Source organism: Mizuhopecten yessoensis, unplaced genomic scaffold (genome assembly GCF_002113885.1).
Source record: "Mizuhopecten yessoensis strain PY_sf001 unplaced genomic scaffold, ASM211388v2 scaffold10711, whole genome shotgun sequence".
NCBI lineage: Eukaryota > Metazoa > Mollusca > Bivalvia > Pectinida > Pectinidae > Mizuhopecten > Mizuhopecten yessoensis.
The window spans coordinates 762,254-779,673 of record NW_018408683.1 but is presented as its reverse complement, the minus strand read 5'-3'; the positions used below and the strand labels follow the sequence as shown (position 1 = coordinate 779,673).

Sequence of the window (17,420 nt, the reverse complement as noted above, 5' to 3'; positions counted from 1 at the left end):
CCATCAGTTTACAGGAGACCGGTTACTGTACAGAGTGACCACAAGCCATAAATGATGATCCTTAGGAAATCTTTACAGAATGCACCAAAACGCTTACGGCGATTTCTACTAAGGCTGCAGAAGTACAACTTTGTACTCACGTAAAAGAAAGGTGAAACTATGTATCTTGTTGACACTCTGAGCAGGGCATATCTTGATGTCGGAGACAAAACAGCTCAGCTGGATGATACAGAGACTGTACATATGGCACAGTTCTTGCCAATATCGGAACCACGACTTCACGAGATACAGAAGCAAACTAGCACAGATGAGTCGTTACAAACTCTCAGGGAAGTCATATTGGAAGGTTGGCCTGAGTCCAAGTCCAAGTCTCGCGCAACCATACTTCCATGTTCGCGATGAACTTGCGGTCCAGGATGGAATTATCTTTCGTGGGGAACGCGCTGCGATTGCTAGGACACTAAGAGCAGATATTATGCAGAAAATTCATTCTGCGCATGTTGTAGTCGCATGTTGCCTGCGGAGGGCGCGAAACAGTTTATTGGCCGAGGATGAACAGTGTAGTGTGTATCGTTCGTTTGACACAAAACAACAGATAGAGACTTTAATCTCACATGATGTACCAGATAGGCCTTGGGCTAAACTCGGGTCAGACCTGTTCTATTTTGGCCAGAAGAACTACCTAATTACAGTTGATTATTTCTCAAGTTATTGGGAAATAGACTACCTACAGGACACCACATCGAAGACGGTAATCCGAGCCTTACGTAGTCAGTTTGCGCGTCATGGAATACCTGATATTATGTGTAGTGATAATGGTCCTCAGATTAGCCCTGGTGAATTCCGGCGTTTCAGCAAAGAATGGGAATTCGATCATGTTAACTCGTCGCCAGGTTACGCACAAAGCAATGGAAAATCTGAACAAGCAGTCAAAACTGCGCAGAGGTTTATGAAGTTGGCTAAAACTTCACACAAAGACCCATTTCTGGCACTCCTTGATTTCAGAAACACTCCGTCACAGGGTATGGACCGTAGCCCTGTACAGCGTATCATAAAAATGCGCACAAAAACACTGATGCCGACGAAAGCAAGTCTTTTAAAACCAGAAGTGCAGATGTCGTCAAATGCAAAGAAACAGTTGAAGGGCGTGAAGGAACGACAAGCTTTCTACTACAATCAAACTGCGAAAAACCGAAACCTCTAGGTAATGGAGAAGTTGTTAGAATAGCTCCACATGAGGGTATGTTAAACGACCAGAAAACCTGGAAACGAGGTGTTATAAAGGAACAAGTTAACAAGAGGTCATATGACGTCACCACTGAGGATGGAAGGACGTATCGGCTAAACCGACGTCATCTGAGACTGTCAAAGGAAACTTTCACACCGGAAGTTCAGGTTTTGGACCGAATGTGGAAATGGAGAAGGAACCACGTGTGAGCAAGGAACCACATGTTGAGACCAATGTGGTACCACCACCTGAAGCACCACCCAACATGTCTAGCAGGACCAGGTCAGGCATACAGGTGGCTCTTCCTTCGAAATTTAAAGATTTAAAGATTTTGATCTGTCCAAGTGATGATTTCGTTAACAGTGTTTAAGTAAAAAAAAGTGTTTAATATGTTCGCGAAATAGTTTCAAGTTTAAGTTTTAATATTTTGTTATATGAACGTGTTTGAAAAGACAGACAATAAGATACAGTACATACTTGTATAGTGCAGCTCGGAAGTACAAGTATAATATCTTTTCAGTGTTATTAGTACTTATTACAGTGGAACAGTTCTTATTATCAATAATGGCAATATAGTTTTTTGTGCAGTAGAAACTTAAGGACAAATTCTTTATGAACTTTATCGAAAAATATTCTTCTAGAATATAAAACTCGTAATTTGTCGTATGAAATTCTAGTCATTTCAGTCTTAAAGTTAATTTGTCATTTAATTCCGTCTAAATTTTAAAAAGGAGGAAAGATGTAACACATCTTATATTTCGGTCCGCTACAAATGTTTACAGTCTGTATTTTTTACCAAGATGCGCACGCATCACGGCATGTGAATAAAAGTCGTCCATGATTGATGTTATTGTGTTCCCCTCCATCCATTCAGTTTCAAATGTTTACATCGACATATCTAGTGCGGACATGAAACAGAGTCGTAGAAGATGTCCTTACAGTCATTCTTGACCGCACAAGCCAGCACGCACTGAACCGGGGATGTGATGTTCTCGGTCACAAGCCTCGATTCGGTCACTGTGGGTTCTGTCGTTCCAAACCTATCCTATGATATATCAAAATGATACTGGTGTAACTCTCTGATTGATGATCGAAATATAATAAATAAAGCTACCTGAAGTTTTCTTAGCATTTTTAAAGTCACAATATTCAAAGACGGTGATGAGCGTATTGCAAAAAACAATCATACATAATTTTGCTTGTGCACGAACTGGCTTCTTATTATGATTGTACTCTTTGAATGAGGATGGTTCAGGATGTAATTATAACGCAACATAAAATCGTTAATTATAAATGTTTCCTTGGCGATTTTGGCCGCACTTATATTCGATCGATAAAAGGGATACGCCATAAATAAAGTATCGTCACATCAACATAAAGTTCTTAGTGGAAATACTGTAACGTCCATCAGCACAAAGATTCCGTAATATAGCTTGTGACATGTCGATGTGGCTCCTTCTGGCCCACCTTTTAATTCCTAGCGCCTTGCCTCGCAATACCTCATTGTCAGTTGGCAACAAACATATTCTTTATTGAGCGCTAACGCGCACCATATAATATGTTCTTTGCCAACTGCGTTCATTCTACCGTATACGCCGTCAAAATGTAGGTCAATCCTTAAATAAAACCGCATAAGCTGGAACAGCCTGTCCACCGTAAATGATAAAATACAGAAATTGCTTACTATGAATATCATTGCATACACAGAATCGCAACAATGTGATGTCAACGTATATCTTTTCTAAACAATGTCTTTTTACAGAAAATTTGATTTTCTTTATAATAAAGCTTGCATGGCTTAGACAAATTACAGCTTTCTTAAAAAGACAAATTACAGCTATTTTATAATTCACAGTCTTGATGATTTTCAGTTTCGTTTATACTGAATGAATGCCACGTTTAAAGATTTAGCAAAAATAGAGGCAATATGATACACGTTTGGACAAAATATTTAAAATGACTATTTGTTATACCTATGAATCATATTGTGATAAAATATAAACCTTTACATTTTGTTGTAAGCATCGTAAGTATACAATGGGACAATCACTAGTAAGACAACTTATTCGGTGTGATTGTCGATATGTTGTTGGATATTGTTTGTCAACTCATTAAATCCCACTTTGTCTGCCAGAACCATTCATCAAGGAATACTCCTACTTCTGTGGCACGACCTCCTGAAAATAGCAGCATCATTTTGACATCAGCTTGATGTTGCCATGAAAACGAATCATCACGTGACATGTGGCACGCGCAAATGAACACCTTAATTAGAAAACCTCGTTTTATAGGCATTGCAGTAGATGGGAAAGTACACTAAATCACAAAATGTTATGGTGGAATAGAAATAACCATTATCATCTTGTTTATTATGGTAAAGTATATTAGTTCGAAATATGTTAGAAAAATTAAAATTGCAGCGCCCATGTGACAATGGAGAGGTGCCCGGATGTGTGAACTGTATCAATCTGAACGGTTTAGAAATCTTAAAGCCGGTGATTAAAACAAAGACTGAATTATTTCACATGATCAATACAGTTGGAATCATGAAGCAGTGTAATATTTTACTGCTGAATGTACAGTATATCGCCTGATGAACCTATAAATGAACGACAGTCATACGAAATAATAACGCCATTTTAATTCATGTAACGCAGATGTAAATATATGAGAAATTGGAATGTCAAATTTGATACTTGTCAGGAATGGACTTTATAACAGACGAACTATATGACGAAACATTAGTCCTTACATTGTATATAATGTTACAGTTATATTGGTTTAGAAGTAAAAGGCGAACAACGATATAAAGATGATATTTATAGATATATATGATGGTATAAAGAAAACACTTTACGATCCGTCGCACTGGTTGTACATGTAACATGCGGGTGATTGTTAATGGTTGTCTCTGAGATGTGTTGAAATAAATACTTTTGAGTACTCGGCTCAGATAAAAGACGTTTATTTTTGTCTCCGTTTTGTACGAATTATTGATGTCTTATTTTTGTTTTTATGTGTCTCTTTCGTATATGACCTTTTTAGTTTTGTTTTGTTTTATTTTAAAAAAGGTAAATCGTTTCTAAGATTTCATTTTATTTACTACATAAAAAGCATACATTAGCAACTTACAAAATACAAGAATGAATATACAAAATAAGTTTTTCTATGAAAAGATACTCCTTTTTTAATTGTTTTTCTATTTCATTTACACGTAGGTCTTCCTAACTTTAAACAGTGATTGTGGTTCCATTCAACAAAACAGTCCTTACAGCCTAATTAATCAGTTAAACAACAATGCGATTGATTATGCTATAGACCGTTATTTTTATCAAAGAAATGAAATGCACGTACGTTAATTTATTCATCGCGTTGATCATGTATTGGTTTGATGATGTCAAAGTGGTCATCTCATATAAAAAAAACATTTGATAGTGTACACATATTTTTTTTAACTCTTACATTAAAATCACATTTGAAACACATTTTGCAATAATGATTTGGTCGTTTCACTTCCTTTTTTATCAAAAATGTTATTTCTCTTCAAGAATTCTGATTTTCGTTCAATGGAAAAGGTTGCAAACGGTTTCGCTCTGTACAATCTTTACGTCATATAGAAACACAGCATTAAAATACGTCCAATGTACAATAAGGTAAAATATATACACATATTCATTACACACACATTTGTTTATAAATAAAAAAGGCAATATTAAGCAAACAAGTATTTCCTCACATAAACTCTAAATGCACACTACTTGAAATACAATCTGCAGACAGTTACATTGAAATCAACTGATTCTAACTACAAATATATCAAAAGATTTTGTAAGCACTCTAAAATAATATGTACGAAAGAATAAGTTAAAAGAAATGGCATGACTTCAAAAACACTTTTACAGCAGCAATATGTAAAAGTAATATTTTTTTTATATCTGTTCATAGCCATGATGATTAAACAAAAACGAACAAATGAGTCTCTTTAAAAGATAAATTAAAAACGATGTCATATATACATCAATTAAAAAACACAAAAGGAAAATAAACAAAAAAATGTATTCAATGTTACATTCACAGAAAATTTGTTAACAACACAACTTGTCCCGGTTTACACGTCTTTCTCAAGTATGGACATCTGATTTTTGATTCAAGTCTTTGTATTCATATGTAACAATACCCCATGATTATATAGGAATACAAACATTGAAAGCAAGTTTGCAACTTATAATAATAAATATGATTCAGTGTCGAATACTATTATTGTTACCCCTGTTACTATTATTGAGAAAACAGAAGATACTTTTTTATAACCTCTCCCCTCCACAGCAGTAAGCCTCTACACTACACCAATGCAATGCGAAAACTCAAAGTTGGAGCGTATTCGGTACTGGGTGAGTTGTTTTGTGCGGGCTGCGTAAATGAGCAGGAAACACTCACGAAACTATCTTACCCAACAACCTTCAAACTGAAAGGATATAATGTTAATGCAAGCGACGCGGTCATGTTGTTGTTTTGGTAATTGTTAGGACACATTTGTTGATTTGGTAATTGTTAGGACACATTTGTTGTTTTTAAGCTACTATATTCAAGCCTAATACCACATGATATGCAAAATTCCTTTGATTACGAAACAATTTTTGATCGATTTTCTGTAACACTTCATCTTGGTTGAACATGTCTATACCCACGCATATATCAAGTCATTATCCAGCTATAGAGCATGTTGTTTATGATCTGTCTATGTCTCTTTATTAGAATTACGACCTGCTAGTATTTAGAAATCTCTCGATTGTTTTTTAGGATTCAGTGTATATGAACTGAAGGTTTCCATGTAAGAAATTATTGTTATTTATATAGTTTAAAAAAAAGAAGCATGTTGTTATTCTTCATGGTTTTACAGAGTATCAGCAAGAGAATTGACACTGATTTCCCTTTTCCTTGGTTCCTGAGTGTCTGGTGCTAGAAATGTAAAGCTCACTAAATTAACTATCATGGGAATACTGACGACTCTGAGATAATAAGAATCCATCTGATATTGTCATGTCTATTGTAAAGATCCTAGCCCACAGAAAATATTGATCCGGTTACAGGACTAGGTGGTCGTTTAACCATCATCTTACACTTCCGTAATGGAGGAAATGGTCGACCAGCGTAGAAATATTTCCACGTCATTGCAGCTGCATCGTTTTTACCGGTATCTTCGACATAAAGTCCATTCAAGTTACTCCTTTGGCACCAATTGTACCACCACGCCCCCTTATAAAGATTGCTGCAACTGTTCGGGGCATTGTCATTGTCGCGGTCAAACGTAGAGAAAGCCATCGCGGTGTGGAACCACATCACGTCATCTGGAAAAACATACTTATTTACTGAGTGTATTGACAAGGAAGTTTGAGTTAAGTTCAACCTTTTCTCGAAAAAGCCACCATTTCGTCTAGTTATGAATTATTCTGCACAAAGTCATAGCGGAGATAAGAAAAGGCTTACATGTGAAACAATACATCCCTATTACTTCACATGAGCAAGCTACAGAAGAAGGGCCATCTGTCTTTATTACACCGATACTTGGTATTGCTTCAATTTTGTTATGATCAAATGTTTTACTGGAATGTAACGTTGAATTTAACTCTTAAGACTTTCACCATTAACCTATATCATAGACAGCTAGGATGAATCCCTACAACGTTAATATTAGCCTTTTAGAATACCTTGACCTTTGACTTTAATATCAACAGAGATGTTTTCATTAATCAAGACGTTATCACTTGATAATGACATTATTAACAGCTATAGTGTCAATCCCTTCAATATTACTAAAACAATGTTAACCGTGAATAAAATACAAAATCTTAGCACTTGACCTGGTGCAAATTGTGCCAATCAAAAAACATAATTTTCTGAGCTAATATGTTATGTCATCACGTAAGTTTACAGTTCAGAATATATTTTTGAGGGGCTTCGATTACCGCGGTGTTAACGCTTCCGACCGTTTACGATTACTAAGCATCCACCACTGTTCGCGGGTTTGAGCTGCTTGGGGAAGTTGCCAAGTACTGGCAGCAGGTTTGGTGTATTTCTTTGGGCGCTCAGGTTTTCCTCCACCACTAAAACCTGGATTGTTTTTAAACGAACACAGCTATTTATAGGACGTAAAACACATACAAACCAAACAGTATATTTGACCATTGTGATCTTAGCCTTTCACCATTTGACCCGAATCCTACACATTTGGGGCACTTGACATCAGCCCAAACAGAATTTCTTCATTCTAAATGGATATCAAATGTGATGCCCGTTTACAATGTGACCATGAAATTACTTCCGGGAACATTTGACATAAATCCCAAGAGTGATAATGTTGAGACGATATTACGGTTGATATCTGCGAACTTTTATCCTTGACCTTGAATTTTTAGAAGAAAGATTAAAAAAACAATTAGACTCAACAAAGGGATTTGAGAAAGATCCGTCTCGTATTTTCTGTAAAATATTAATAACAAACATTGTTTAAGGAGGGACGGATTGCCGTAAAGACAGGTCAAGGACAAAAAACGACTTGAAAAGCCGTTTTATTATGATAACCCAAAGGTAACTAAGCAGTTATGATTTTTATATGTCACTGACTATAGAAAGATTGCACCTGGCTGTATCTTCAAATATGTTTTCATATCGATTGAGGAGGAGGAGGGCAGTCTTGTTAGAAACCACGTGTTCATAATGACATCAAATAAACAATGTCCTGTCTTTACCAAAATATACTTACCTGATGTACCATTGGAGTGTTGCAGTGTCAACATGTACTTCTCTGTCTCAGATCCTATATCAAATGTTGTATAATCTGCGTACTTGACATCCCCTTGCCAACTCTCCAACGTGATGCGCAGGGATTGTCTCAACTCCAACAGGCTTCTAATTGGCTCCATTCCTAATAATAAGAGTAATGTTTCGTCCTTTTCTTGTTTATCTCTTAGGGAATCATCGTATTGAACTATTGTATTCAAACCAGACATATTCGTATCTTCGCTTTTTGAAAGACTTTGAATAATATATCCATGTCATCAGTATTAAAAGGTCGACATATCAGCACATCAGTGAAACACCTCGACGTAGTTGAATTCCTCGACACATCGGAATATATACCTCGGAAAATCAGTATAAATACCTTTAGTATAAAAACATCATCAGATTAGTATAAATTCCTTAACACGGTATCAATATCTCAGCAAATCATACTTATACCTTGCACATCGATAACAATACCCCAGCACACCGGTCTAATTACCTCGGAACAGTATTATAAACACTTAATAAATACAACGATTAGTATGAATACTTTATCTTACAGGTGTTAATAGCTGAGCATATCAGTATAAATACCTCATTGTGTTTGTATGAATATCTACAAATCAGCAAGTACCTCTGTACTTGTTCAAGTTACAAGTATAAAACCTCGGTACTGTACCTAGCCAGAATTCTCCATGTAGATATCCAAATCCTTCTTTGTACTCCGTCCAGGACCGCATGAAGTCAACGCTACCGTCATATCTGTTTTGAATCACCTGTTTGTCATAAAGGTTATAAACTTATTTCTGATGTCACAGGTCTAAATTACATTACATATACCACTCCTGTATCATCACCAGGGGTGACAACATAGTTTTACACTCCAAAAAAAGCTTATTATCAAGGGAGGTCATACAATAGTTTTACATTAAAAACAAACCAGTTTTAATCACCAGAGGTCTGCAAATATTTTATATTAACATTCACAATCATAATTATAGTTTGTGTTATTTTTCACCTCACAATACCAAAATTGCATACTTCTGTTTTGTTCGACACAATTTTCATTATATTGGACTTTAAAAACTTGCACAACCAAAAGAAAAGAAAGAAAAAGAGAAAACATTAATAAAGTTAAGCGAAACAAAAATGAATAAATAAATAGAAAGATACATTAGTAAAGAAACAAACAATAATAAAATTGATAAGTTGCCATAGTTCAAAATGGCTATACAAAATGATATTTAAATGATAAATCATATAATGTTTAAAAGGCCAGAGGACGAAACGCACATTTTTATTTTCATTTTAACTGGCTACCGAATAGGCCACTTTTTACAAGAAAAAGAAGTTCTGCAAAGAACAGGTAAAGTTTTGTCACATTTTCCATATGCATATTTGCTTATAAAATTGATAATGATTTTTTGATAAAAAAACCCGTTATGCTAATTCAAAATGAGATCACATTTAAAACTCGGTAAAACTCTATTTCACGAACGCGAGTGATACTATAGATTGAGCATTGTATTGTTATACATGTATCTGTATGTTCATATTGCCAGTAAAGCGTTTCCTGGTACCTATTCATATGTGATAGCTGTGTGATTTTGTCGGTTTAACATGCTTCCTGATAAAAGCAATGTTGGATGGGTATTTAGTTATTTCATGTAAAATATTCTCCTACCGTCCACGGTCCTCCAGGAGTGTCCATATCACAGTAGACGTCAAAGGTTATCCCTGTTACCGGGGTAACGGTAAACACACCAGAACAATAGCTTAAACCCACGTCGTAACAATCCACCCAACCTTTAAACAGGAAAAGTAGGAAACGCCGTAAAAAGGAAAGATAACATCGAAAGTTGGGATATTAACTAACTGAACCATGTATATACTACATGAAGTAACAAAGAACATGAACAATTGACTGAATCATGTATATACTAGTAACACAGAACATAAACAACTGACTGAATCATGTATATACTAGTAACACAGAACATAAACAACTGACTGAATCATGTATATACTAGTAACACAGAACATAAACAACTGACTGAATCATGTATATACTAGTAACACAGAACATAAACAACTGACTGAATCATGTATATACTAGTAACACAGAACATAAACAACTGACTGAATCATGTATATACTAGTAACACAGAACATAAACAACTGACTGAATCATGTATATACTAGTAACACAGAACATAAACAACTGACTGAATCATGTATATACTAGTAACACAGAACATAAACAACTGACTGAATCATGTATATACTAGTAACACAGAACATAAACAACTGACTGAATCATGTATATACTAGTAACACAGAACATAAACAACTGACTGAATCATGTATATACTAGTAACACAGAACATAAACAACTGACTGAATCATGTATATACTAGTAACACAGAACATAAACAACTGACTGAATCATGTATATACTAGTAACACAGAACATAAACAACTGACTGAATCATGTATATACTAGTAACACAGAACATAAACAACTGACTGAATCATGTATATACTAGTAACACAGAACATAAACAACTGACTGAATCATGTATATACTAGTAACACAGAACATAAACAACTGACTGAATCATGTATATACTAGTAACACAGAACATAAACAACTGACTGAATCATGTATATACTAGTAACACAGAACATAAACAACTGACTGAATCATGTATATACTAGTAACACAGAACATAAACAACTGACTGAATCATGTATATACTAGTAACACAGAACATAAACAACTGACTGAATCATGTATATACTAGTAACACAGAACATAAACAACTGACTGAATCATGTATATACTAGTAACACAGAACATAAACAACTGACTGAATCATGTATATACTAGTAACACAGAACATAAACAACTGACTGAATCATGTATATACTAGTAACACAGAACATAAACAACTGACTGAATCATGTATATACTAGTAACACAGAACATAAACAACTGACTGAATCATGTATATACTAGTAACACAGAACATAAACAACTGACTGAATCATGTATATACTAGTAACACAGAACATAAACAACTGACTGAATCATGTATATACTAGTAACACAGAACATAAACAACTGACTGAATCATGTATATACTAGTAACACAGAACATAAACAACTGACTGAATCATGTATATACTAGTAACACAGAACATAAACAACTGACTGAATCATGTATATACTAGTAACACAGAACATAAACAACTGACTGAATCATGTATATACTAGTAACACAGAACATAAACAACTGACTGAATCATGTATATACTAGTAACACAGAACATAAACAACTGACTGAATCATGTATATACTAGTAACACAGAACATAAACAACTGACTGAATCATGTATATACTAGTAACACAGAACATAAACAACTGACTGAATCATGTATATACTAGTAACACAGAACATAAACAACTGACTGAATCATGTATATACTAGTAACACAGAACATAAACAACTGACTGAATCATGTATATACTAGTAACACAGAACATAAACAACTGACTGAATCATGTATATACTAGTAACACAGAACATAAACAACTGACTGAATCATGTATATACTAGTAACACAGAACATAAACAATTGACTGAATCATGTATATACTAGTAACACAGAACAAAAACAACTGACTGAATCATTTATATACTAGTAACACAGAACATAAACAATTGACTGAATCATGTATATACTAGTAACAGAGAACATAAACAATTGACTGAATCATGTATATACTAGTAACACAGAACATAAACAACTGACTGAATCATTTATATACTAGTAACACAGAACATAAACAACTGACTGAATCATTTATATACTAGTGACATAGACAGTAAAGGACTGTACTAGAAATGAATATCTTCGTACATATTAAATCCTTTAATAGGTAAAAGGATATTTTTGTCTGCGTGATTGTGTACTGCCGTCGTTACAGTCTGCCCAACCTTTAAACATTTTGTTTGGAAAATACTGTAGAAAGGGGACTTAATCAAAACTGAAGGGGTTAAACACACTGAATCATTTATATACTGGTAACATTGAACAAGAACAGTGGTTGAAAACAAAAACGCAATAGCTAAACTGAGGTGTAAATAATACAATTATTCATACACAAATCCTAAAGATAAGATGAATGTCCTACCTGTGGTGGAGAATGCACGATCCCCTTAGCGTTGTTTGTGGTTATTTAAATACATTTATTGTTGGACCTTTTGTGAGCATGAAATATCATTATGTATTTGGTTAAGTAATTATCAGCGTTTTTCCAAACCGGACACGTTCTTAATAATTTGGTGAATTGAAATTAACTTTTTCTGCTTTCAATGCTATGACCGTACAAAAACAGGAATTTTCCAAACCGGTCCATTAAATAAATATTTATTTTTCGTTGACTTCGTTCAATTGATAAAAGAAATGATTCATATTTATTTTGATCATATCTGAACACTTCACGCATCAGTGTGACTACAAGGCGATTCTCTAATGACCTTTAGAATTATTTGAGAAATGGTCATTCGTTTTCCTCATGCAAGAATGATTGCGTATGTATCTACTGATATGTTAAGGTTGCAAAGAAATCAAAACACAAGTATTGTCGTGGCCAGAACAGGCTAAAATCCAATAGAGAATACAAGAATTAACGAAGTCAGTTTTCTAACTTATATGAATCACTATTGATAGCCCCAATGGGGTTATACTTAATTAAGTTCGATGGGGGAATCAAACACGGGTCACCTTGACGAAAGGCGAGTGCGTTGCTTAGCAAATATAAAACATGCAGTGTATATTGTTCATTCATAAGAATAATTTTGTCGGAGGTATGGAAATCTGATACATCTGTGTGAATGTCCAGATTTTGTTGTTATAGTGATGCGGTTGTTCGCCCTTCGTAAAACGTTGGTACTCACAATTAGAAAATAGGCTGGTTCTTTTTTTTATAATTTACTATCAAAGGTTATTTCTCTTAAAAATTTATGACACTGCTATTGAAACAAATACATCATTGATGAATTTGATATATTCTGAAATTAATGCATCCCAAGGGGATCATATTAAAAGCGAATAAGGAGATATCAAACACACATGCTATGCATAATTGATTCAAAGTAAGAACACACGGAATGGTACGAAATACGCCAGCAACTTAGGAATACATTTTTTTTGCTGTTGAAAGTAACTTTAATGCCCAGTTGTAGCGAAATATAACATCTTATATGAAATACATTAAAGAGCTTGAATTACTTCATAAACCTAACACGTATGTTTGTAAGTGTATCCTGCATTTTGTATAAAAATTGCCTTTAAAAACCTTTTTAGAAGTTATACAAAACAAGCAACGAAACGAACATGGCGGAAACTGAACCTTCTCATTTGGCCTTGAAATCTCGATAGCATTATAAAGTCGGCATCAGATCCGCGCTATCACAAGGAAGCAAGCACACCAACATAACCTGTCACACGCAGGCACGCATACACTACACACATGGAGACACGTACGTTAATGCCCTTAGCTGTTAATAGGACGTTAAAACACACTTAAACCAAACCATATTCAACAAAACAAGCTAATTCGTGGAATTTATATCCCCCGTTTGCAGGACATATTGTAGGTTAACATTATTGAGGTTAGGTTTAAACATGTGAGTATCGTACTGTTGAGACATAATGTATAGCTTGAAACTTAAGAAAAAAAGCCCTTTTACCTCATTGATTATCCGTAAATATGCACACATAACATCGGTTGGCCAACTTAGCATGAGTTGGATGTGTATAAGGAATTTGGTTGAAACATCTTAACAATATATACAGCAACAAGTACTAATTGTTATGGGAGACCAGATGTCCCCCAAACTGCCCCTATAGTTGCAAATCTGCGTCTGAAAAGGATCGAATTGCCATAGTACACCTACATTGTACATACTAAATTTGAGTGAAATTGAGCAAATTTTAAATTGCAACCAATCAGAATCCTCTGTGTAGTTGCTATGGCAACGGAACGTATGCGATTGAATTTGCAGTCCCATAATACCCATACATTGTATATACCAATTTTCATCGAAATCAAACAATAGCTAAATTGCGACCAATCAGAAGCCGCCGTGTAGTTGCTATGGTAACAAAACTTTGCGGTTAAATTACGATTTTTATCAATATCTAACAATATCTGAATGTTCACCAATCAGAAGCCTTGTTGTGGTTAAAATATGGTTGCTATGGCAACGAAACCAATGCGGTTGAATTCGCAGTCCCCTAATATCCTTATATACCAATTTTCATCAAAATCGAACCAAGTTTGAATACAATCGGTTAACATTTGTTATGGTTATTGCACAGAAACAAAACCCAGCAGATAATTATGTTTTTCGTTATTCAAGGAGCCATAACTGGTCATCGAACTTGATCGAACCTTATGGCATTTAACCCTGTGACCAAGTTTGAAGAAAATCGGTTAATATTTGTTGTAGTTATTGCACGGAAACGAAGCGCGACAGACGGACAGACAGACGGACAGACAGACAGACAGACGTACAGACCCATATTAATATCCCCCATTTCGGTGAAAGCGGGGGATAACAGGATTATTTGAGTTTCAGAAAGGATCTAAAACGAAAGAAAATAAACAGTCGGAGGGCAGACAAATATAGGTCACATGAAAGAATAACTAGAACCACGCGAACGTGCTAAAATCAAGAGGCCCAGAGGGCATGTATCGCTCACCTGTTTCTTTTGTTACATGAAACTGACATATAGGTAATTTCAGACCAAATTTGGTAACTAGAACACAAGACATTTTAACATCTCTTAACCGCTTTTTAAGATTGTTGTTGGAAATTTCAAATTTTAATTTTAAAGCTTTTAAACCACGTTGAACTTTGACTCCGGCTAGCACTTAAAGTTGACCTTTGCCCTCATTACTGTAACAAAGAAAACGATTTGCACTGTTCGTCTACATAACATACCAAAGTATTATGACTCTAGTCCAAATGGTTCTTAGGATATTGCTGTTTGAAGTTTTTAACATATATGACCCCTGTGACTGTGAAAGTAGGTCAATGTCATTTTTATGTGAAAATTGTATAGCAATCCATCCGAGGTACCTACTGGCCAAATTTCATGACCCTGAGTCTTATGGAACTTGAGAAGAAGATTGTTAAAGCTTTTAACCCACGTTGACGTTTGGGCCAGGTGAGCTAAAACGCAAAACAGCGAAACATGCCTTTTTACGAACATTATTATTTCTGTTTGAAAGATGGCGTAAATAACTTATTATGATCAACAATCGAAACAGGTATGTAAAAAAAAACATAAAATATTGATCCCCCGTACAAGATTTGAGAGAGATCTATGAATTTCTGTTTGAAAAGAGTGATGATAAACCTTGTTAATAAGCTGACCACGGAGAGACGCGATTCGAAAAAAAAACCCATCTATATAGAAATATGGTGGATAAAAAGGTTAAACAACCCATTTAATAATCGACTTTCACTTCAATCAAGAAGCGCAAAAAGTACTTGTTTTAGCCGAGAGACCATGGAACTGTAAACTGGAGTGCATGTGTCCTCCCTCCCCTTCTAGGAACGCTCGTGACGATGTTCGACACTGTCCTTTCTCCCAGTCGTAGGAGACGGCCACACAACATCGCTTGACCATACAAGCTAGTAAGCACTGAACCAGTGATGTGATGTCCTCAGTCACAAGCTCAGATTCGGTCATATTTGGTTCTGTTTTTCCATATCTGCGGTCGAAAAGGCCCTCATTTAACTGTACGACTGATGATCGGAACAGAATAATGAACAACTGTAAAATTACCAGAAGATTTCTTGGCATTTTCAAAGTCACCATATTCAAAGACAATGATGTGTGTACTACAAAAACAATCCTACATATTTTGGTTTATGATTCACAGCACGGAGTATCTTCTTATTATGATTTTACTGTTTGAATGAGTATGGCTTTGTCGTTTGTGTGATCCTGCATATAGAACACAAGATATAACCGTAAATTATAGATGATTCCTTGACGTCACTAGAATTGATGCATGAAATATATTATTATATACTCGATCAATAAAAGGGACATGTCAAAAAAAAAATGGGCGGCACATCAACATTAAGTCCGAAGTGTATACAATATAGCGTCCTTTTGCATAAACCTTAGCATGTGACATGTCCATGTGGCCATGTTAGGCACACACTAATAGTTATGTCCTACAATTTTATTTTAATCATGTCTATCCTTTCGTGGTTGAAAAGGCTATCTCTAAGGTGAAGGGGAAGAAGGTCACTGGTATCGATGGAATACCTTCAAAACTCCTTAAAGCCTGTTGTACTGACATCAGTGTGTCTCTGAGCGACAATATTAACCACTGTTTTGATAAATCAGAGTTCCCTTGCAGACTCAAGGAGGCACAGGTAGTTCCTGTTTTTAAGAAAAAATATATTTCAGATAAACAAAACTACCGAACAGTCAGCATTTTACCTTGTATATCGAAACTTATTTATAGAACCATGTGTGATCAACTGACTGCCTTTTTTACTCATGTTTTTCATCCTTTCCTTGCAGCCTTCCGACCAGGATTTGGGTGTCAATCAACCATGTTGCGACGTGTTGAAGACTGACGTAGAGCCCTGAGCAACCATGAGTATGTCGCTGCCATACTGATGGACCTCTCCATGGCTTTTGACTGTCTTACTCATAACCTGTTGGTCGGGAAGCTGGAGATCTATGGTCTGAGCAAAGCCTCAGTTAACCTTGTGTCCAGCTACCTGAGCAGCAGGAAGCAGCTGGTAAAAATTGGCTCCAAATGCGGTGTCTGGCTGGAAGTGNAACTTATTTATAGAACCATGTGTGATCAACTGACTGCCTTTTTTACTCATGTTTTTCATCCTTTCCTTGCAGCCTTCCGACCAGGATTTGGGTGTCAATCAACCATGTTGCGACGTGTTGAAGACTGACGTAGAGCCCTGAGCAACCATGAGTATGTCGCTGCCATACTGATGGACCTCTCCATGGCTTTTGACTGTCTTACTCATAACCTGTTGGTCGGGAAGCTGGAGATCTATGGTCTGAGCAAAGCCTCAGTTAACCTTGTGTCCAGCTACCTGAGCAGCAGGAAGCAGCTGGTAAAAATTGGCTCCAAATGCGGTGTCTGGCTGGAAGTGCTGAAGGGGGTACCCTTGGGTTCTATTTTAGGACCCTTGCTTTTGTAAATGATATGTTGTTATATGTGACATCCTGTAAATTGTATAGTTATGCAGACGACAACACTGTCAGTAAATCAAATAAAGACCCAGATTTTTTAAAACATAATATTGAAAATGATTGTCAAAATTGTATAGACTGGTTTAAATT

At 35.5% G+C, this 17,420-nt stretch overlaps 2 protein-coding genes across 2 annotated transcripts; one reads left to right on the top strand and one right to left on the bottom strand.

The window, feature by feature from the left end:
* Positions 1 to 196: 196 nt before the first annotated feature.
* Positions 197 to 1,204, top strand: LOC110461944 (uncharacterized protein K02A2.6-like). The gene has a single exon (XM_021515685.1). The coding sequence runs from the start codon at positions 197 to 199 to the stop codon at positions 1,202 to 1,204; it is 1,008 nt and encodes a 335-aa protein (XP_021371360.1).
* A 5,082-nt stretch (positions 1,205 to 6,286) lies between these two features.
* On the bottom strand, positions 6,287 to 16,945 carry LOC110461943 (ficolin-2-like). Its single transcript, XM_021515684.1, has 6 exons — positions 16,835 to 16,945; positions 15,581 to 15,866; positions 9,696 to 9,748; positions 8,691 to 8,787; positions 7,992 to 8,153; positions 6,287 to 6,576 (listed from the first exon to the last, which is right to left on the bottom strand). Exons 1-6 carry the CDS (start codon positions 16,943 to 16,945, stop codon positions 6,287 to 6,289), a joined length of 999 nt encoding a protein of 332 aa, XP_021371359.1.
* Between the last annotated feature and the right edge of the window lie 475 nt (positions 16,946 to 17,420).